This window comes from Cetorhinus maximus, chromosome 2, assembly GCF_964194155.1.
Source record: "Cetorhinus maximus chromosome 2, sCetMax3.hap1.1, whole genome shotgun sequence".
Lineage (NCBI taxonomy): Eukaryota > Metazoa > Chordata > Chondrichthyes > Lamniformes > Cetorhinidae > Cetorhinus > Cetorhinus maximus.
The window spans coordinates 132,742,450-132,766,576 of record NC_135880.1 but is presented as its reverse complement, the minus strand read 5'-3'; the positions used below and the strand labels follow the sequence as shown (position 1 = coordinate 132,766,576).

Here is a 24,127-nt window from a genome sequence, read left to right as displayed (position 1 = left end):
TATGGCATTTGGTATTCTGCCAGTAAGAATAGGAACATAGGAGCAGTAGGCGGCTATTTGGCCCTTCTCTGTTATTCAATAAGATTGCGACTAAACTGGTTGTGTTCTCAGCTCCACTTTCCTGTCTGCTCCCCATAACCCTTGTCTATCAAAAATCTGCCTAATTCTGCTTTGAATAAATTCAATGACCCAGCCTCCACTGCTCTCTGGGGAAAAGAATTCCACATATTAACGGCGGTCAAGAGAGAAAATTTCTCCTTCATCTCAGTCTTAAAAGGGAGACCTCCTATTCTCCCTCTGGATTCCTCCCTCTGGATTCTTACCAGCTCTTGATCTTTTCATTGAGAACTGTCAGTGTAACATCAGTCATCTCAATTTCTCTGTTCCTCTCACCCACTCTAACCTGTCTCTTTTTGAACTTGCCGCACTCCGTTCTCTCAGGTCCAACCCTGACTTTGTCATCGAACCTGCCGACAAGGGTGGTGCTGTTGTTGTCTGGCGCACTGACCTCTACCTCGCAGAGGCTGAGCGTCAACTCGCAGACACTTCCTCCTACCTCCCCCTGGACCATGACTCCACCACTGAACATCAAGCCATGGTTTCCAGGACTGTCACTGACCTCATCTCCTCTGGAGATCTTTCCTCCACAGCTTCCAACCTCATAGTCTCCCAACCTCGGACGGCCCGCTTCTACCTCCTACCCAAAATCCACAAACAGGACTGTCCCGGCAGACCGATCATGTCAGCCTGTTCCTGCCCCACGGAACTCATTTCTTGCTATCTTGACTCCATTCTCTCTCCCCTTGTCCAGTCTCTTCCCACCTACATCCGCGAATCCTCTCACGCTCTACATCATATCAACAATTTCCAGTTCCCTGGCCCCAACCGCCTCCTCCTCACCATGGACGTCCAATCCCGCTACACCTCCATCTCCCACCAGGTTGGTCTGAGGGCTCTCCGCTTCTTGCTCGAACAGAGGCCCGAACAATCCCAATCCACCACTACTCTCCTCTGTCTGGCTGAATTTGTTCTCTCACTGAACAATTTCTCCTTAAACTCATCTCACTTCCTCCAAATAAAAGGGTACCTGCATGGGCCCCAGTTATGCCTGTCTCTTTATGGGGTATGTGGAACATTCCTTGTTCCAGTCCTACTCCAGCCCCCTCCCACAACTCTTTCTCCGGTACATCAATGACTGCTTCAGTGCCACTTCATGCTCTCGTCTGGATCTGGAAAAATTTATTAATTTTGCTTCCAATTTCCACCCCTCCATCATTTTCATATGGTCCATTACTGACACTTCACATCCCTTCCGTGACCTCTCTGTCTCAATTTTTGGTGATAGACTGTCCACCAATTTTCATTACAAGCCTACCGACTCCCACAGCTACTTCAACTACTGCTCCTCACACCTTGCTTCTCACACCCTGCTTCCTGTAAGGACTCCATCCCATTCTCTCAGTTCCTTCGCCTCCGTCGCATCTGTTCTGATGATGCCACTTTCCAAAACAGTTCCTTTGACATGTCTTCCTTCTTTCTTAACCGAGGTGTTCCACCCACAGTGGTTGACAGGGCCCTCAACCGTGTCCGGCCCATCTCCCGCGCATCCGCCCTCACACCTTCCCCTCCCTCCCAGAAGCACGATAGGCTCCCCCTTGTCCTAACTTATCACCCCACTAACCTCCACGTTCAAAGGATCACCCTCTGCCATTTCCGCCAACTCCAGCATGATGCCACCACCAAACACATCTTCCCTTCACCCCCCCCAGCGGCTTTCTGCAGGGATTATTCCCTCTGGGACACCCTGGTCCACTCCTCCATCACCCCCTACACCTCAACCGCCTCCCACGGCACCTTCCCATGCAACCGCAGAAGGTGCAACACCTGCCCCTTTACTTCCCCCCTCCTCACCGTCCAAGGGCCCAAACACTCCTTTCAAGTGAAGCAGCACTTCACTTGCACTTCCCTCAATTTAGTCTACTGCATTCGCTGCTCCCAATGCGGCCTCCTCTACATTGGAGAGACCAAACACAGTCTGGTTGATCGCTTTGTGGAACACCTTCGGTCTGTCCGCAAGCAGGACCCAGACCTCCCTGTTGCTTGCCATTTCAACACACCACCCTGCTCTCATGCCCAGATGCCCGTCCTTGGCCTGCTGCAATGTTCCAGTGAAGCTCAACACAAACTGGAGAAACAGCACCTCACCTTCCGACTAGGCACTTTACAGTCTTCCAGACTTAATATTGAGTTCAACAATTTCAGATCATGAACTCTCTCCTCCATCCCCACCCCCTTTTCAATTCCCCTTTTTCCAATAATTTATAATTTTTAAACAAATATATTTTTCTTCTCCCAACTATTTTTAAATTTATTTCGATCTATTGTTTCATTTCCACCTTTTAGCCCATTTCGATCCCTTCTCCCCACCCCGCCCCCACTAGGGTCATCTGCCACTAGCTTGTCCTGCTTGCTACCCTTAATGTCCCCATTAGCACATCCTTTAGTTAATATCACCACCGTCAACACCTCTTTGTCCTTTTGTCTATGACATCTTTGGCAATCTCTTCTTGGCCTGCACCTATCACTGGCCCCCTATCGAGCACTACCTCGCCCACCCCCCCTCTACCAGCTTATGTTTCACCTCTTTTCTATATTTTTTAGTTCTGATGAAGGATCATACGAACTCGAAAATGTCAACTGTATCCCTCTCCGCAGATGCTGTCAGACCTGCTGAGTTTTTTTTTGTTCCTCCACTTAGACTGCTTGTCTGACATCCTGTACTGAATGAGCAGAAACTTCCTCTGATTGAATATTGGAAGCTATTGTCTTCAGTCCTGCTGCAATATTCATTCCAAAGTCACTGATTCCATCCCTCTCCCTGGTAATTGCCTGAGCCTGTCACACACCGTTCACAGTCTTGGTGTTATATTTGACCCCCAATATGAGCTTCTGACCATACATTCGCACTATCAGTGAGATCACCCAACCCTGCCTCTACTCAGTTCATCTGTTGTTGAAACTTTCACCCATGCCTTTGTTACCTTTAGACTTGACTATTACAACAAAAGCCTGGCCAGTCTCCTATATTTTACCCTCCATAAATGTGAGGTCCTCCAAAACTCTGTAGCCCAGGTCCTTACTCGCACCAAGTCGTGTTCAACCATCACCTCTGTGCTTAATGACTGACAGTGGCAACCAGTTAGGCAACACTTTGATTTTAAAATCTTTATCCTTTGTTTCAAATCCCTCCATGGCTTTACCCCTTCCTACTTACTGTAATCTACGCCAACCCCACAATCCTAAGATATCAGCACTTCTCTGATTCAGGTCTCTTGGGCATTCCCAATTTTAATCACTCCAGCATTGGTGCCTATACCTTCAGCTGCCAAGGTCCAAAAGCTGTGGAATTCCCTCCCTAAACTTCTCTACCTCTCATTCTTCCTTTAAGACACCAAACTTTTATTCAACCACCCTAATATCACTTCATATGGCTGAGTGTCAAACTTTACTGTATAACACTCCTGTGAAATACCTTGGGATTTTCTTTATGTTAAAGGTGCTATATAAATACAAGTTGTTGTTACCTGACTTTCCTCATGAGGAAGATCAATTGTTGAGGAGCAATTTTGGAGGGACTGCCTCTTTTGCGCATTAATTCTAGTGAAAGTTGAAGTGTGCTTGAAAAGTATGCATTTATAATATATCTGCGAATATCAAGCAGGGGAAGACCTTTTCCTCCTCCAGCCTTTACTCGCTCTGTTTGCATGATCCCATATGTTGCAAATCACTACTATATTCTGCTGCGAGATTGTAAAATATAAGAAATGTACCAAACTCTTAAGCAAAAGATTTTTGACATAACAAAAACTTGCATTTGCGTAACATTAAAGCATAAAATATCTTACGGTGCTGATGGGAGCAACCACGTGGTAACAATTACATTCCAAGGTGTCTCATGCATCCACACACACAATTCCAAAAGCATCAAGTTAACATGACTACCTAAGTGTCAGCACTTGTGCTCCTGAAGCACAAATTCTGGTTTCAATCCACAATAACGGATGTGACCACCTGATCTAGTCTAATGTTTGAGCACCATTTTATTCATTCTTTCATGGAATGTGGTGTTGCGAGCAAGGCCAGCATTTGTTGCACATCCCTAATTGCCCTTGAACTGAGTGGCTTGTTAGGCCATTTCAGAGGGCAGTTAAGAGTCAACCAGGCTGCTGTGGGTCTGGAGTCATGTGGACCAGGCCAGGTAAGGTTGGCAGATTTCCTTTCCTAAAGGACAGTAGTGAACCAGATAGGTTTTTACAACAATCAATGATAGTTTCATGGTCACCATAACTGAGACTAGGTTTATAATTTCAGATTTATTAATTGAATTTAACTCCCACCGGCTGCCATGGTGGGATTTGAACATGTGTTCCCAGAACATTATTCTAGGCCTCTGGATTACTAGCCCAGTGACATTACCACCACACCGCCATCACCCCAACATAGAAAGAGTGCTCTCTTATTGGAAGTGCTACTTTTTACTTGCAATGTTGACTGACACAGATCCCATCTGACTGCTCAGGTGAATGTAAAAAAGACCCTATTCGCTATTTAAAAGAGTAGGAGAGGTTTATTTTTAACGTTATAGGTGACATTTATCCCTCGGCCAATACCACGAAAAACAGATCAGGTCATTTATCTCATTGTTGTTTGTGGGACCTTGCTGTGTGCAAATTAGCTGCCATATTTGTCTATATAACAGTGACTAATCTACAAAAGTAATTAATAGGCTATGAAGCACAGTGGAATGCTGAGAAAATGAAAGTCACTACTATATTTGCAAATTCTTGATTCCTCTAAAAGATAGAGATGGAAAGGGCTTGATTGTAGACGATGTCAATCGTCCCACTAAGGCGATGGTGAAAACTAAAAAAAACTAAGCCAGTTTTGAGGTGGTCTTCTCAGAATGCACTATTGGAGAACATGTATAAATGGTTGAATAGAACGCCAGGTTATGCAGCTATCCCAATTACTTATTTCATTGTAATTATTCTTCCCAGAGAACTACATATAACTAAGCAAAATCCTATGTCCAGATCCTTGATAATCTGATGGATCAATTTGAATTTGTTCAAAACAGGGAATTTTTTTTTTCAAAAGATGCTTTTGAAATATGAAGGCAAATTTTACAAATTAGGACGCCCCTCCCCGCCAGATCTGTAGCTGCCAGAAGGGTATACTATAAATTCAGAAAGCCATACTAGAGTGAAAGAGAAACATAGTTAATAACAAATCTGGAAATGCCAAGTTAAATGTTCTATCCATTTATGGCCAGTGGTCAGAAAATGATGTCTTCTTCAATAATGTTGTCCCAAAGCAGTAAACAACACTCTAAAATGAGAATATGGTCCATCTAGAAAGAATAACTAGTCTCACCTGATCATGTGACAAGGTGAGGCCTGTCATATCTTAAAACACAATGTCTGATGGCCTCTTGCACTGGCAAACTTGTCAGTACTGGGAAGGTAGCAATACAATAACCTAAGCACTGAAACAATTTACTAAGTAATTTTATATTGTCTGCCTTTCTGACATGATTATATAGCACCAAAGTAAAATACTGAGGATTATGGAACTGAAATAAAAACAGAATATGCTGGAAAGACTCAAGAGGTCTGACAGCATTTATGGCGGTAAAAACTGGGTTAACGCGTCAAAGTTCTGATGAAAGGTCACAGGCCTGAAATGTTAACTGGTTTTTTCCAGGACCGGCGTTGGCATAAAATACCAGAGCACCATCTGAGATGTGGCCACTGGTATCAACTTAATCTAATAATCACCAGACGACGTGATTTCTTTAGTGTTCTTCACACCTGGATCTATCATGGCGTGGATTACAATACTGATCACTCACTTGCCAGTATCTAGTCAAGGTACAACCACAGAAAATACACAAGTCCAAACACAATGGAATTCCACACATCAACATTCCACGCACGAGGACGACAACAAATGTCAGACATGCTCAGGGACTCTTGGGCAGACCCGTCCACCTGAGGGTTCACCATAAAATGCTGATGAAGCCTGGAAATCTCTGTGGTCAATCATCTATGAAGCTACAGTAACTGTATTTGGCAAAGGAAGAAAAAGGAACAAAGATTAGTTTGAGACTCACCTTGCAAAAAGGACTCCTATCATGAGTGTAGTTCACCTGGCTTACAACCTGTCTCGTAACCCTAAAGCGCGTTATAATCTCATGCTGAGCAAGGAAGTTGGGCAAAAGAGATCAAGGTAGCGTGCTAACAAATATTGGATCAATCTATGTTCAAAGCGCAAACTGCTAGTGACAATGGTAATCATCGCGCTATGTATAGCAGTATTGTTTTGAAGTTGTTATATAAAATATTACTTTAGAATGTCATCAGCTGCACATATATTACTTTATAATGTCATTGGCTGGGTATGCAGAAGTATTGGCCTTTTTGAAAAGAACTTTTTTCCTAAACAAAGGACGCTGGCTTATAGCTGCCAAAATGTTGCATTAGCAAAAGAACACAAGCTGCTTTTATGGAGCATTCAGGGAGAGGTCACATGATCCAGCCCTTAGGTTTAAAAAAAATACTGGATTTTTGGAAAGTCAGAGAGAGGCTGCCACATGAGCACCTGAAACCTCTCTCATCAAAACTGAGCTTTGTGATTTCAAAAATCCACCAGAAGACCTCATTGCTGTAAACCAAGAGTTCTTCAAGGAGAATTCCAAATTAATACCACTGTCTCCAAATAGTCATTTGGTAGAACAGAGCTTCAGTACTGCTGAAAAAAGACATTTTATCAAAGCTTTTTGTCTTTACACTCATCAGGACAAGACCAATGCAAGGGGAAGCAACAACTTTATACAGTATGAGAAGAGAGTGCTGATTGGCTGGCAAGTGGACTCTGAGTGGTAGGGGTGTTGCCATGGAGAATGCACCAGTCAATGGTGACTGACGGTTAACCGCCAACCATTTTATGAAATTTAATCCAGGCAACTTGTCTCTGATTGATCAAGGCGTTGTTTTGAGGAATGAATCATGACTACTACCATCTAGAAGGATAAAGGCAGCAGACACATGGGAAAGCCATCACCTGGAAGTTCCCCTCCAAGTCACTCACCATCCTGACTTGGAAATATGTCGCCATTCCTTCACTGTCGCTGGGTCAAAATCCTGGAAATTCCTTACTAACAGCACTGTGGATGTACCTACACCACATGGACAGGAGCAGTTCAGAAGGCAGCTCACCACCACCTCTCAAGGGCAATTAGGGATGGGCAATAAATGCTGGCCTAGCCAGCAACACCCACATCCCTTAAATTAATTTAAAAAAAGGTCAGCTTTAAGAAAAGTGCAGAGATGGGCAAACATCTCACAAAAGCATTTGACACTGAGCAGGACAGGCCTCTACCAGATGCTAGAGGAAATTGGTTGTCCTCCTAAACTTCCCAGTCTCATTCACCTTGCATGATAACATGCATGGCACCATTCCATTTCACGGCTCCATCTGAGTTTTGAGATCAAGAATGGGGCAAAACAGGGCTGCATCTTAGCCCCAGTTTAATTTTGTTTCTTTTTCTGTCCTGCTGACCTATTTTCCTGCCGACATGGAAGGAGTCTACCTCCACAAATGATAAAATCGGAACCTTCTCAACCTATCAAGACTGACAGCCAAGATAAAAGTGTGGCACGTCCTGATCAGAGAACTCCTGTATGCTGATGATGCTGCACGAGTTGCCCAGACAGAAGACCAGTTTCAAAGGCTCATGGATTGTCTGTCCAATGCTTGTGTTACATTACCCCTCGCTATCAGCATCAAGAAAACTATAGTTATGGATGGGGGCAGGATTTTTACTTCGTTGGACAGCAAAACCGACCACCACCTGAGATTGGGCCCCGACCGCGATTTCACACCGTTTGGCCAATTAACAGCCAGCGTGAATCCCACGCTGCAACATTGAGCGCTGCCAGGGTGGGGGTGGGAGGAGGGGGAGCGCAGATGTTTGTGCGTGCACGCACTGAAAGCTCCCTGAAGGCAGAGCTGCTTCAGGGAGCTGAAGATTTTTAAAAACATGTCCCTGCTCATATGACAGAGGCACATGAGCAGAGACATGTTACAAAAGATTTCAGCATTTTTATTTTATTTTTAATTCATGTTGGAAACCTCACCCACCCACGGATGAGGTTTCATGAAAAATACAAAGGCCGCTTGGCTAATTCACCTGCCCGCCAACCGTAAGATTGGACAGGCAGCTAAAAATTATATTTGTGACTTTAATGGCCTTAATAGGCCTGTTAATTGTCGGCGGGTGCGCTGCCAACTCCCACGCGTGCCCGCCAACTGAAATGTCACGCGAGTGCATGATGACGTCGGGACACTCGCCCGACGTCATCGCACATCATTTTACGCTCGAGCGGGTCAGGGGCCCGCCCGCTCAGTGAAAAGTCTTGTCCAGGGTGTTTCGTCTCCTCCTGTGATCAGACTGAATAACACACCTTTGGAAGTAATCAGAAAATTCTACAGTGGATCTACAGTGACAGACAACTGTCTCTAGACCAAGGACTCAGCATATGCATTGGAAAGAGAGTCACCAAACTTGGCCAACTAACAAAACGGGCATGGGCTCACAGAACCAACATGCTTATCTAAGGCCTGTATCCTCAGCACATTGCTATATGGCAGCGAAGCCTGGTCAATTTACACCTAACAAAAAAGGCTCAATAATAAAGGCTCAGTGTCGTAAGTCTTTGGAACTCTCTTCCTCAAAAGGTGGTGGAAGCAGTGTCTTTGAAGGCAGAGCTTGATAGATTCTTGATAAGCAAGGGGGATGAAAGGGTAATCTGGAGATAGGTGGGAATGCGGAGTTGAAGTTACAATCAGATCAGCCATGATCTTACTGAATGGTGGAGCAAGCTCCAGGGGCCAAGTGGCCTACTCCTGCTCCTAATTAGTATGTTTGCAACTTCACGTCATGTCCGGTGTCTACGATGCATTGTTGGCATCACAGAATGACAAAGTCACCAATGAAGCAGACCTTTCTACAGCAAATATGCCAAGCATGCTAGTACTAAATCAAACAAAAAAGGCTTTGCTGGCTTGGGCACTTGCACAGAATAGAAAATGGACACGACCCTAAGGATATGCTATAGTGGGAGGTAGCCCGTGACAAGAGACCAGCAGGGAGCCCAAAGCTCCAATTTAAAGATGCTGTCAAAAGAGACATGAAAGCCCTCAACCTCAAACATGACAAGTGGGGAACTCTAGTCGACCATCAATGCAAATGACAACACCAGCTCTGGGCAGGAATTCGCCGCAACATCTGCTCCGAAGCAGATGCTAGCCCTGCAAAAAGACATCAGCAGAAATCATCCCACACCACCAGCATGGGATAACTTCATGTGGCACTTGTGACAGACTTTGCCATTCCAGCATCTCCTTGTTCAGCCAGAAGTGAAGATGATCCCATCTGACCTCACCAAAGATCTGAGGTTGCATTCCCATCATCTCACAGACGGAAGGATGTCAAGCTTCTGACTCTGAGCCAAGAGTGCTTCCAAATGAGTAATGGCTGACACAAAGAATTATCCCAGGTAGCATCCACGGTTTGAGGAGGATATAGTTCTCTGCAGTCAGAGCAAGTGTCGAGGCAGTGTTGCATGCCCAGTGCCGGGGTCAAGGACATCTCTTCCTCCAGCTGCAAAGGTACTTGGGAAAGGGAGGGGAAAATCTAATTGTCATGATCCACTTGGATAACAACAAACAGAATCACAAAGGTAATTATCTCTGGATTGCTAGCTGAGCATGAGCAAATTATTAAGAGAGAAGTTGCCATCATCAGCTGTCCCTTGATTCAAGGATGATGTCTAGTCAGGGTCACAAATTTCTGCTATGGTTCCTCATCTGACTGAGCATGCAGATTCTGAATGCACAGGTCTTTGGGCACATCGGACAGGACATCCCATGAGGTAGTGGATCCAGAGTGCAGGATTTGCTTCTCTGCCACCGCTCTGCCTTATCATTAAGGGCTTTGGACTCAAAGCATGATGCACCGTCATGGACAAGTTGTTACCATTTTTGAACAGTTGGTAGCAAGCTCCACTCAGTCATTAATGTCAATGCTGCTGTGCTTCAAGGAGCTTCAGAAGCATTTTACTTGTCCTCCCATGGAATGCCTGCCATTTGAGAATTGCGAAAATAGGACCTGGCGGGGGAAATGGTTTACCATCTAGACACAGTGTCTAGACCATTGGAATCAATTTTGCAGGAGATTTTCCCGAATGCTTGTGGAGCTGGCTTCAAGGAGGACACTAGCGTTTGTTTGATGGTCCTCCCATTGAATCTGGAGGATGCAGCAGAGGCATTTTCTAGTGCTCTTATGAGTCGCTGATACACAGTCTAGGTCTCGCTGCAATACAAGAATAGGGTGATGACATCTGCTCTGTACACTTGGACTTTTGTTGACTTGGAGATCTTTGTTGTCAGACACTCGCTGCCAAGGTTTGTAGAAGGCTGAGCTGGTGCAGCTGATCCCTATGGACCTCCTTGTCAATGGTGGTCCTTTGAGAGAGGTGGCTGCCAAGCTATGGGAAGTGCTTAACATATTCCAGAGTCTCTCCTTCAACAGGTATGGGAGGTGCAATATTTGACTGACCAGGTATGGGTTGCTATGAGTCTTGTTTTGGCAACATTCAAGCACAGGCTGATGGTAAATAAGGGCACAGTAAATAAGATTAGTTGAATTCATTGCTCAAAGGAGAGTTTTTGATTCATGGGGCACTGGCACCAGTAGCCTGCGTGAATTATATAACTAGAGCTGCAGACACGACTTTAGACTAAATAGTGGTGGTGGGGAAAAGGCTAGAATCACAGAATGCAGAAGATGCCCTTCGGCCCATCGAGTCTGCCCCGACACGTGAGAAACACCTGACCTATCTACCTAATCCCATTTACCAGCACTTGGCCCATAGCCTTGAATGTTATGTGCCAAGTGCTCATCCAGGTACTTTTTAAAGAATGTGAGGCAACCTGCCTCCACCACTCTGCCAAGCAGTGCATTCCAGACCATCACCACCCTCTGGGTAAAAAGGTTTCTCCTCACATCCCCCCTAAACCTCCTGCCCCTCACCTTGAACTTATGTCCCCTTGTGACTGACCCTTCAACTAAGGGGAACAGCTGCTCCCTATCCACCCTATCCATGCCCCTCATAACCTTGTACACTGCGATCAGGTCACCCCTCAGTCTTCTCTGCTCCAACAAAAACAACCCAAGTCTATCCAACCTCTCTTCATAACTTAAATGTTTCATCCCAGGCAACATCCTGGTGAATCTCCTCTGCACCTCCTCCAGTGCAGGGGACATGAGGGGAGATTTAGAAAATTAATGAGAAAGGACAAGACAATAATGCAGGGTAGCAATAAAGGGAATGATAATCAGAGTCTGATAAGAAGAAACAAACATGAGTGCACCAGAAAAAAGGGTCAAGTGGGGACACATGGTAAAAAGGCAGAATTAAAGGCTGTTGATCTGAATGCACACAGCATTTGTAATGAGGTGGATGAACTAATATCATATTCTCATTTATTTTTATGTGCTACGATTGCAATCATGTCTCTGTAATGGGCTAAGTGACCATGGCTGGGAACTGAATATTCAAAGGAATTTGACATTTTAGAAGGGTAGGAAGAAAGTAAAAGAAGGTTAGGTAGCTCTTGAGGAGATCAATACAGTAGTGAGAAATGATCTTGGCCTGGAAGATCAAGATGTAGAATCAATTTGGATTGAGGTAGGAGATAGCAAGGAAAAGTAGGCACCAGTGGGAGTAGTTTATAATAGCAGCATTGTAATACACAGTATACATCAATAAATAATGGTGACTTATATTTGAGGGTGAGAACCTTGGGTCTGAAACTTGTTTTCTAAACTTAAATAAAGGCAATTACAAAGGTATGAAGACAGATTGGACCGGAAAAATGGGTTAAAACGGTAAGGCTGTAGATAAGCAGACATTTAAGGTGATATTTCATAACTCTCAACAAAGATATATTCCACTAAGAAAGACTCCACAAGCAGAATACGTCATCCATGGCTAAGGGAGTTAAGATGATATCAAATTGAAAGAAAAGGCATACAATGCTGCAAAGATTAGTGTTGGTCAGAAGACTGGGAAATTTGTCTTCCTTTGCTGCTTTCTTTAAAAATAAATAAAATTAGAATAAGAGAGTGAACTAGTAAGAAAAACAGCAAGAACTTCTACCAGTACATTAAAAGGAAGATAGTAGATCAAGTAAACAGTGACCTTAGTCACTGGCATTTCCTTGCTTGCCATTATCAATTCCCCAGTCTCAGCATCTTTGAAGTATTTTGAATGTCTTCATGGTAAAAGCCACAAGAAGCAGCCCAAGAAAAGTATAAAATCAAGGGGCAAAACAGAAGGAGGAACTTAAAATTTAAAAATAATTATCAGTAGAGAAAAAGTACTAGGAAAACTAATGAGACTAAAGGCTGACAAGTCCCTGGATCTGATGTGATCATTTCTTGCATCAAGGAAAATCAGATGTACAGTACTTAACTGATACTGAGAGCTGCAAAAGGATGGTGTGAGCCACTACATAAAAATCTAAATGGGTTACAAAGGGTTTGCTTTTGATTTCACACAAGATTATGCATTCCAGCATCTTTATACTCATAAATACTCCCTGCTGGTAATGTGGGCTGATTGTAAAAAATAGAAAACATTAATCAATTAACATGTTGCTGAGACTTGATATCAATTTTATACTGTGGTGGACATTTGGAAATTGCACAGATACAGTTTCTTGATAATTCCAAACATGATCATCTTTGTGAACATTCCCCAAATATAGGGGGAACTGGAGGGGCATGTGTTCTGGGTAAGGTCCATACAGGCCACCAAGATAAAAAGTGCACCGTTGACTCCGGTGGATGAACAACCCACCTGTAGGCAAAATCTAAATAGTAAATCAAGTGTTCGTATAGTCTGCCATTTATTTTTGCTGTGGGACTCCAGAGTCATAAAATTAAACTATTTTACAAGAAGAGTTTCACAGTCTGATAGGATGGCCTTTTGCAATGTACAAATGTAGCTTTGAAGACATACCCTATTTCAGAAAATGCAGTTGAAATTATTTTGTCTATTACATTAATTGGTGGGAATCCAGTAAATCATTTTACAACTAAATACAATAGTAGCACTAGTGCCACATGACTAAGGAGGGTTCTAATTTTTGGTTCAGGGTCAGAGTCCAGAACAGCGACTTGTTGAAAGGCTGTTCTTGCAGAGCTACCACAAAGAAACTACTTGCAGGTTAAAAAAAAGTTACTTTAGCATTATTCCTGTAAAATTGTTTGACACATCTCTTCCTCAGTATACAAGCATCTATAGTGTCCAGAGCAATATTCTAAAGCTGGCAAGATAGAAAATGAGATCCAGAAAGCAACATAATACTGGGTCTGCTGAGGGTCACAACATTAGTTAGTTAGTTCTTAAGTGGCCTCTTAACACAGTTTCAGTATCACTGATTAAGCTTAGCAATACCAGTCTTTCACCCACAGTACTTAAACTGCAAGCAATGACAAAAGGGTTCCTAGTTCATCATATTGCAGGTGCTGTTTTAATAATGTATAGAGTGAAAAAGTGTTAGAAACTGCTCATTAAAAATTTTTCATTTAATATTTGAAAATAAAATAGTAGCTATTTTAAGGGAAAATGTCACAATCTAATAACCCCAGACATGACTGGCATGTTATCTAAACAAAGATACTCAAGAAACAGCACTAAGAATATTAGAAAATAAGTACACAAGTGTTAGTTATTTTAAAAAAAGGATTTATTTTGTTCTCGAATACAAAAGGTTGATGGAAAAGCTAATGCAAGTATGACATTTGTTCTAATTAAATATTGTGGCAAACTCAACATTGCAGCAAATTCTCCTTGGGATTCAAGCTTGAAATGTTAGGTCATATTTTATATACATGATTTTTGCAATAAACTAATTTAGGCTGGCGTCCCACGTTTACACAGTACAACAGATGGTTATATACCGATTCATTTCTTTCTTGGTTTAACTGCAAAATAACATTTACTGATTTAAACCACAAATTTCCATTACCGTGTATTTTTCCTTCGAAGCAGCGCAAACTGAAACTAATATTTATTTCCTAATTCATGGAGCATAGAATCCTGCTGAAATACCAACAGCTTTCACTGTATTGCATTTTTGAACATCTTGTCGTATGAAGTATATGCAAATGAAGAATGACTAGATGAATCACAGGACACATTCTCTTTCAAATTTAATAAAATATTTTTGAAAGTTTGAGTTGTACCACAAAATTTAGCCACAACAATCAAGATGGATTAAGCAACTACATTAAATTAAAGGGACTCAAAGTACCAAGTTAAACTTCTGAAGACTGCTTTTTTCCCTAGAATGAACAGTCTTGGTTTCACCACTGACACGCCAAAATCAAAGTGTAATGGCAATTGAAAACACACACTGAACATCACATACATGAAATGAAACAAGTTTTCTTTTTCCCTCTTTTTTTCTTAAAAAAGTCTGCTTCTTCTGATATGAATTGCACATTAAAAGTATACTAACAAGGTAACATTTCAAGTAATGGACACAATGACTTATTTGAACCTCGTTATCATTGGAAAGTACACTTGTTCTGCTGGAAGCAGTTTCAGAACCTTCAGTAATAAAAAAAGTACTAAAATTCATCCCATCTTTGGACTGAAAGTAACAGTTGAGGTCTCTGGAAAAAGATGTCATTGAAACATGGTTTTACTGCAACATACTTGCTAAAGAAAGTTCTATTTTTAAGAAATATAATTTTATTATCCAAAGGATGGACCGATAAGCACGCACATTTTCCCAGATGGCAAAACCAGATTTGGCAGTGAAGGGAATATTTCAAATAAATAATTAATCCCAAATTAAGAATTTTCTACAACAAACTTACAGAAAATTGGGAACAATATTTTAGACAATTCCACCCTTAAAAAAAAACAATTTAAATACATTTGATATGCCAAAAGCTTTAAACTAGTGATCAACCAGCCTGATTTATACCAGTTTTTTTTCTGTACTTCAATTAGTTTTGTGACTCTTCAGGTGTATTCACTCTTCACCTAATCTGTAGGCCTAAGCAACAGGAGGGTGTGCACACTAGTTTATACCAGGAAACCAAAGAAAGATTTAAGAATGTGAAGGAAGGCCAATGCAGGCAAAACATTTGTGATGCAACTGTGCTTGCAGGTGACTAGCATTACATTTTTGTTAAAAAAAAGCTGTAGAGTACTTTAAAAGGGCAAGGAATATTACACCACAAAAATCCCTTCTTGCTCCCTGTAAAAAGTTTGAATTAAATCTGGAAGAAATTTTTAAAAAAAACTCTGCTTAATAGCATGATTGTGCAGACAATATTCCTCCTAGTATAAGTACAGATCTGATCATTTGTATTGGTCGATCACTAATTAAAACATATCAAAGCTGGTAATGTTTCTGCGAACAGTGCACAGTAATAGGTTTTAAAGCATTACAGTTCAATTACTAAGGCTAGAACATTGTGTAGTTACATAGTGTCCCTATGATCGCAACTATGATCGCAGCTAGTTTACAAAGGAAATCAAAAAACTGGAGTTGAATTCACCAGACATCTGGTGAATGATTCCTACTGCATTCGTAAGCCTTGGTCATAAACGTGACCACAGTGCTCAATTTCTGGTAGTGTTCCAAAGATCCAAGATATTTTTCATGACTGGACTTTTTCAATAAATAGATAGATCTACATAATAAGGCAGTGCTGCACATACATCATTCGCCATGTGGACATGGACACCACAAAGATACACACTACCGCAGAGATTCATAAAGAGCAAGTATCCAGGGGATGGGAGGCAAAGGAGGAGGTGAGCCACACAGGTCCAAAACTTCCAGAACATTCCTCAGGCTGGTAAGGATCTGTTGAATCTCTCGGCATTTTCCTCCAGCAACACGTTCAGGAGAGAGAAGCATGACTGGCTGGAAAAAAGCTGCAGTTAAGTAGCTCTATAGGGCTAGTTGTATTGGTTGCATCGCTAAAAGTTCAATTCTCCAGCTCGTAGCCGGGATCAATGCCCTCATGATGTTCCTGAAGTCTCCAGATAACTCTGTAGTTTTCGGACTGTGGTTTTATCCAGTGAGCAAAGGTCAAAGTCAAATGTTGTGTTTGTGATGTGAAAATGTCCAGTTTCTTCTATTAGGTTAACAATCTGAAGACAGATAAGCAACAAATTAGCAGATTGCCAATGCTATGTATTATTTATTTATGATACAGCTGCAAATGTCAGCTCCAATCAAGGTATCTTTATTATCAACGGTACATCAGCAGGTAGAGGCAATATTAGGTAACTGCGGCTTCTGTGCTCCCTTTGAGCCACAGCCAGAGGACAATCTTTTCCCCAATACTGTAAATACCAAAATCTGCTTCCAAAATTGCTTTTTTAATTATCTCTCTTATATTTAAAGCAATCTTCCTCTTCAGTTGTATTTTTGGTCTCTACACCCTAACCCCCCAACTCCAAATCTCTGTTCAGTGTCCACTTCATCCAGGCATTTATTTACGTGAGCAGCACTGCGTCAATGAAAGTTACCATGAAAGGATAGATGCTGAGCACTCCCTTTCCAGGTCCACTGTTGCCAACTTAGTTTTTTTTTCAATTCAGATGTGAACTAAAAGTGCACATAACTGGTAAACAGAGACAAAATGTTCCAGAGAATCACTACCTTCCTTCAAGGAGTTTTTTTCTAAGACATTTGGATTTCAATCTACCATATTTGTATTGTGGGGCAGATTCCACAGCATCACAGCAACAATAACATACCATGCAGTTTAAGTAAATTTCCTTCTTCCCATTAGATCTTCCAAGAAATGGAAACCTTTCGTGAAAACCACTTGAGGGGAAAAATCTCTCTATTGCAAAAGATCCAATCCTCGACTTTGGATCCATTTGATTGCCAATTCAATTAGATGGATTAATCACCTTGCACATGTACCAAGTTCTTCTGTTTCAGAGCATAGTAATAACACATTGGATAATTATTCAAGGGATTAAAAATCTGCAACAGTATAATAAACTGCTCAGTGCTGACCATATTAAAGGAAGGGGAAAATGTTTCAGATTCTTAAAACAGTGTTATTGGTTAGAATCCCTGGAAATTTAAATCTAAATTTGTGTAATATCAAATCTACACAAAATAATTTTTAATACAATGCTAATGTTCACATTCAGCCCATCCTGAAGCAGGATCTAGTGATTCAAGTTGAAAGCAGCTAGCTGCACACTGGCTACGTAGAACTTACAGCCAAAAAATGGCCGTTGAGCTCCACACAAGCTCACTGTTTCATCTCGTCCCAACATATCCTTCCATTCCTTCCTCCATCACGCACTTATCTAGCTTTCCCCATAAATATTTTTACGTTATTTGCCACAATCATTTCAGGTAGTAGCAATTTCCACCACTGCAGAAGACAAAACTTTGATCAATCTTTAGGGCCCTTACAACAATTTTGAAGCCAATTCATTTGATGATATAAGGGCTAACTTTATAAATGCACAATACCAGTGGGGAGCCTAGCTATAATAGCTCATCAGAAAATCACAGGCTTGACTACACAATTTTCTATTCACTATCATTTCTACAATCAGCCCTACAAAATATACTTCGGTAAAACAGCCATGTGACCCTGGAAGGTCCCTACGACGACAACCTGCATCTTTTGGTGTATGAACTCCCTATCCAGAGGAATAAGGTTTCTGATGTCATCTGTTGGATTGCCCAATCAATTCTATTGATCATCCAGTAGGTTAATGCACCACATGCACTGGGGTGCTACAGCCACATGGCCCCAGCTTCAATTTCAATAAGGCAAATAATGAGGACACCAGACAATTGGACTCAGAGCCCTGGACACAATTTTTAAAATTACACAATTGGAGAACATAGCATACTATTTACTAACTGAACAAAATTGTAGCGCTCAAGATTTGTACCTTCAACAGCCCAGAAGGAATTATCTGCCACAACTTTCTCCAATGAGATAGGCCAGGCTTAGAATTCTGTTACAGAACTGAGTGTTTTGTGGTTACCTTCTCAGCTTTAATGGCTTCAAAGTCAAAGTCAGTCACTCACATTGTATTTGTAATATAAGCACCTTACTTTTATGGGAATTAACTCATTCTATCTACTTGTACAAAAGCACAACTCAAATGAAATGACAATCTTGTGATTTGGACTCAATAATATCTTTTGTATGAATGCTACTTCAAACTCCAAAGGCTGGCAAGTTACCAGCAGACGAAGCAAGGTTCCATGCAAATTGTTGCGAAGTTTTATTTCACATGGTAAACAACAGTTATGATCAGATACACCTAGTTTAAATTGGTAAAACTAATCTTGATCTAATGAGAGAACATTAGCATGTTACTGAACTAGTAACTAGAGGCCCTAATATTCCAGATACACAAAATCCCATCATGACAGCTGGGAGAAATTTAAAATCATTTAATTAATTATGCTGGAATAAAAAGCTAGTTTTAGTAATGATAATGAAATAATGGGATTGTTGTAAAAATCCATTTGGTTCACTCATGTTCTTTAGAGGAGGAAATCTGCCATCTGTACACCTGACTGCAGACCCACAGCAATGTGGTTGACTTTTAATTGCCTTCTGAAACGGCTTAGCACACCACTCAGTTGTACTAAACCACTATAGAGATGTCAAAGAAGAATAATGGACCGAAAAACCACCATCAACCTAGATGCGAGAAACAACAAAGGCCCAACCTGCCCTATCCACTCTGCAAAGTCCTCATTACTAACATCTGGGGACTTGTGCCAAAATTGGGATAGATGTCACATGGGACTAGTCAAGCAACAGGCCCAATAGTCACACTCATCAAGTTATACTTAAAACCAATGTTCCAGACCCCTCCGTCGCTATACCTATGTTCCATCTCACTGGGAGAACAGACCCACCTGGGGGCAGTGGCAGAGTGGTGTACAGTCAGGAGGGAATGGTCCTTGAAGTTTTCACTATTGATTCCAGATCTCATGAAGTTCCATGGCATCAGGTCAAACTATGAGCAAGGAAACCTCCTACTGATTATCACGAACTGCCCTCCCTCAACTGATGACTCAAACCACTACAGAAAAGACAGATAAAATTGCAAGGACCACCTGGCATCAACCTAGGCACCAGAAATGACAAAGGCACACTCTGCCCAGTCAACCATGCAAAGTTCTCCATGTTGAACATCACTTGGAAGAAACATTAATGGTAGCAAGGGCACAGAATGAACTCCCTTACCCAGAGTAACCAAGGGTGCCTCAGTAGCATCACTACTGACCATGGTAGCAGAGGCCTGAAGGACTCAATTGTCAGTCTGGGCCTGCAGCAGGTGGTGAGAGAATCAGAGAAGAAACCTACTCGACCTTGTCTTCGTCAATTTATCTAATCATGACAGTGTTGGTGGGAATGAGCATTGCATGGTCCTGTGGAGACAAAGTTCTGTCTTCGCACTGTGGATACACTCCATTGTGTTGTGTGGCACTATCGCCACACTAAATGGCATAGATTCAGAACAGGTCTAGCAGAAAAAAACTGGGCATTCATGAGGCAGTGAGTGCCATCAGCATAATTGTACTCAACCACAATCTCTAACTTCATGGCCTAGCATATTCCTCATTCTAAAATTGCTATCACGCCAAGGGATCAACCCTGGTTCAATGCAGCTTGTAGAATGGCTTGTGAAGAGCAGCACCAGGCATACCTAAAAATGAGGTGCTAACCAGGTACGGCTACCTTAAAAGGATTATCGGCAGGCTATAGATAACTAATCAATCCCCCAACCAACGGATCAAAGCTCTGCAGTCCTGCTACATTCAATCAAGAATGGTGGTGGACAATTAAACAACTAACCATAGGAGAAGGTTCCACAAATTCCAATCCTCAATGATGGCAGAACCCAGAAGCTAGTGCGAAAGATGAGACGGAAACATTTACAATCATATTCAGCCAGAAATGCTGAGTGGATGTTCCATCTTGGCCTCCTCCTGAGGTCCACAACATAGATGCCAGTATTGCTGAAAAAAGAGACACATGTCAAAGCTTTTTGGCTTGCACTCATCAGGACACATCGCAAGAATGCCAATGCAAGGGGAAACAACAATTTATACTGTATGAGAAGAGGTGCTGATTGGTTGGCAAGTGAACCCTGATTGGTAGAGACATTGCCATGGAGAATGTACTTATTGATGGTAACTGACAGTTAATTGCCAAGCATTGTTTGAAATTTAAGCCAGGCAATTTGACCCTGATCAGTCAAGGCATTGCCCTGAGGAATGAGCCAGTGAATGGCTCTCACTTATTTTGTTCAGCTGAAACAGTCACATGTGTGTACATGTTCTTTCTGTTCGCCAAGAACAGAGCCCTTGTATTAACAAATTTAGCTTCTAGTACACTCAAATTTGCCATGCTGCAAGCCCAACTGAATCTTAAATTGGTAGTCCACATAATTCTTAGCGCTAAGAATTATTTAGCAAATGTTGTCCAATCACAGAATCACATCTAATGTTGGACATTGTGTTTTGAGTTTTACAAGCACAGGCTGATTGGGCACTGTCTGTACCTTGCCCATTGCAAACAGCAGCTGGGATATGCTATTTGATACGATCCGCCAGCTTTTGAGACATACAACCTATACACCTAGCATCGCACTTACAATAAAATACACATACCACATTACTCATTAGTGAAATAGGCAGAATGTCTTTTTGCTTGACGGCAGCATCCTGTTAGTGGCCGATACCACTCCTGTTGCTACTACATAGTAGCAGTGTGAAATAGCTAGCTTCACCTGTTGCTCAAATTTTTGAGATACCTTGCCCTTCCAGGGTAACCTGAGGTAGGCTGGGCACTTTTCAGGGCTGAAAGTGATAGTCTTAGGCCTGTTCACGTGTTTGCATGATCAGATCGTTTTGCGCTGTATATCATGCAAACTCATGAACGAATTTAAGATTGTCCGTCAGGCTCACAACGTGGTGCATTTGTGTATACTGCAGGCTACATATATTAATACACAAGGTCCTGTTCTTTGCAGACAGAAAGAACATGTACATACATTGCGCCTGTTTCAGCTAAACAAAATAAGTGACAGTCATTTGCAGAATCATTCTGCAGTGCAATGCCTTGACCGATCAGGGTCAAGTTGCCTGGTTTAAATTTCAAACAATGCTTGGCAGTTAACTGTCAGTTACCATCAATAAGTACATTTTCCATGGCAATGCCTCTACCAATCACAGTCCACTTGCCAACCAATCAGCACTCTCTTCTCATACAGTATAAATTGTTGTTTCCCCTTGTACTGGTATTCTTGCAAAGTGTCCTGATGAGTGAAAGACAAAAAGCTTCGACTTGTCTCTTTTTTTCCAGCAATACTCAAGTTCTGTACTACCAAACGACTAATAGATGCCAGTCTTAAATAAATTCGATTCACTCCACTTATGTCAAGAAATGGCTGAATGCACTGGCTGCAGCAAAGGTTACGGGCCCAACAACATCCAAGCTCTAATACTGAAGACAAAAGCAAAATACTACCGATGCAATCTAAAAAAACAAAATGTTGGAAATACTCAGCAGGTCTGGCAGCATCTATGAAGAGAAAGTCAACAGTTCAGGTTTGTGAGTTTTCATCAGAACATGGTATTCAACATGAAGAACTATCATTAGTAGTACTGAAGACTTGCACTCAAGAACCATTTGTGCCCCTAGCCAAACTGTTCCAGTGCATCTACAACACTGAAACCTACCTGACAATGTGGAAAAAGCAGGACAAATATAAGCTGGCCAATCACCACCTTATTAGTCTAGTCTCAATCATTAACAAAGTGACGGAAGTTGCCGTTGCCAGTGCTATCAAACGGCAATTATACAGTAATAACCCACTCACCAATTCTCAGTTTAGGTTCCACCAGGGCCACTTGGTTCTAGACCTCATTACAGCCTTGGTTCAAACATGGGGAAAAGAGCTGAATTACACAGGTGAGGTGAGTGACTGCCCTTGACATCAAGGCAGGATTTGACCCAGCCTCAGTCCCAGGACATCCCTGCAAGACTCCCTCAGGATATTGTTCTAAGCCCAGCCATCTTCAGCTGCTTCATTAATTACCTTCCCTCCATAAGATCAGAAATTGGGTTGTTCACTGATGATTACTGTGCTCAGTACTGTTCGAGGCCTCAGATGCTGAAGCCTTGGCAACATTCAGGCTTGGGCTGATAAGTGGCAAGTAACGTTTGCACCAAATGGCAGGCAATGACTGTCTCCAAAGTCAGCGAGGGTGAGGGCGAGAATCTCACCACCTCCTCTGGATGTTCAATGGTATTACCATCACTGAATCCCTCATCAACATCCTGGGGGTTACCAAAGACCAGAAATTTAACTGGACCAGTCTTATAAATACTGTAGCTACAAGAGTAGGTCAAAGATTGGGAATTCTGCGGAAAGTAACTCACCTCCTGACTCCCCAAAGCCTGTCCACCATCCACAAAGCAACATCAAGAGGGTGACTGAATACTCTCCACTCACCTGGATGAGCTCCAAAAACACCAAAAAGTTGAAAACACCATCCAGGACAAAGCACCCTACTTGATTGGCATCCCAACCATCACCTTAAACATTTTCTTTCACCACTGGCACACTGTAACTGCGTGTGCCATATATGAGATGCACTGCAGCGACACACCAAGCCTCCGTCGACAGCATCTTCCAAACCTGCAACCTCTACCACCCAGAAGAACAAGGGTAGCAGATGCATGGGAACACCACACCTGCAAGTTCCTTTCCATGCCACATACCATCCTGACTTGGAAATGTGTTGCTGCTCCTTCACTGTTGCTGGGTCGAAATCCTGGAACTTGTTCCCTAACAGCACTATGGGTGTACCTACACCAGATGGACTGCCGTGGTTCAAGAAGGTGGTTCACCATCACCTTCTCAAGGGTTTGCCAGCGATATTTGCAATTGGCAAAAGAAGGAATGGCAACATGCAGCAAACCTTTTGTTTTGAAAAATGCAGAGGGTGGTCAGGATCTGGAACGCACTGCCAGAGAGGGTGGTGGAGGTAGATTCAACCATGGCATTCAGAAGGGAGTTGGGTCATTATCTGCAAAGGCAAGATCTGCAGGACTATGAGGAAAAAGGCCGGGGAGTGGCACAAGGTGAATTGCTCTTGCAAAGTGTCAGCAAGGACATGATGGCCTAAATGCCTCCTTCTGTGCAGTGACCATTGTGGTTTTATGGTTCCTCTTGCACCATGGTAATAACTTTATGCAAATCTCAACATGAGGGGACCCCAGTGGTGTCTGTTTTTTGGGAAACCCCCAAGGTGACGTAACATCTTGTATTTGCAATCAACCCAGTCAGCACGATACATATGTTGTTTTAACACATTTTCACAACTGTCTGCAGTCTTGTGTTTTAAACTTGTGGAGATCCACTTTGTTTCAAAGCCCAACGCTCAAGCAATTTTTAAAAATTTTTTCTGTGGACAAACGGCCAAAACATTGTGAAGTTCAGCACATTCTTTAGGCATAGGGGTGATGAGTATTGCAATTTTGCTTCTAAACCTAGATTTAGAGTTAAAATAAAACTTGCACATGATGATTTAAGGTTAACTCCTCTTTATCGGTAGACAGGATACAGTAGATGGGAATGGAACACCATATATTTCAGGCATGCTAGATGACAACAATAATGATTGTGTTGACTTCTTTTGTAATATGCCAATCTGGTACAATGGGAGGTCACTGAAGAATTTTGCAGTAGATTGAGAGCCAGTTCCATGTCGCTACAATCAGCATGACTGAATCTCAATGCCTTGCAACAACAGCAATGCCCAGTCAAAATCCTTCACTTTTCTGACAAAGGCGGGGAGGGTCAGTGGTGGGTTGTTTACTCACAGAACTTTTATGCAAGGGATGTGATATTTGATACAGACTTAAAATCCAATATTGATTTCAGGAAAAAAGTCA

At 42.2% G+C, this 24,127-nt stretch overlaps 1 protein-coding gene across 3 annotated transcripts in view; it reads right to left on the bottom strand.

Annotated features, from left to right (window-relative positions):
• Positions 1-13,860: 13,860 nt before the first annotated feature.
• Positions 13,861-24,127, bottom strand: part of mllt3 (MLLT3 super elongation complex subunit) — a 158,425-nt gene continuing 148,158 nt past the window's right edge. For all 3 annotated transcript variants that reach the window (XM_078569575.1, XM_078569584.1, XM_078569594.1), the window contains one exon: positions 13,861-16,307. In XM_078569575.1, coding sequence (XP_078425701.1) covers positions 16,176-16,307 — 132 coding nt within the window. In that variant the 3' untranslated portion in view covers positions 13,861-16,175. The remainder of the gene's footprint in view (positions 16,308-24,127) is intronic.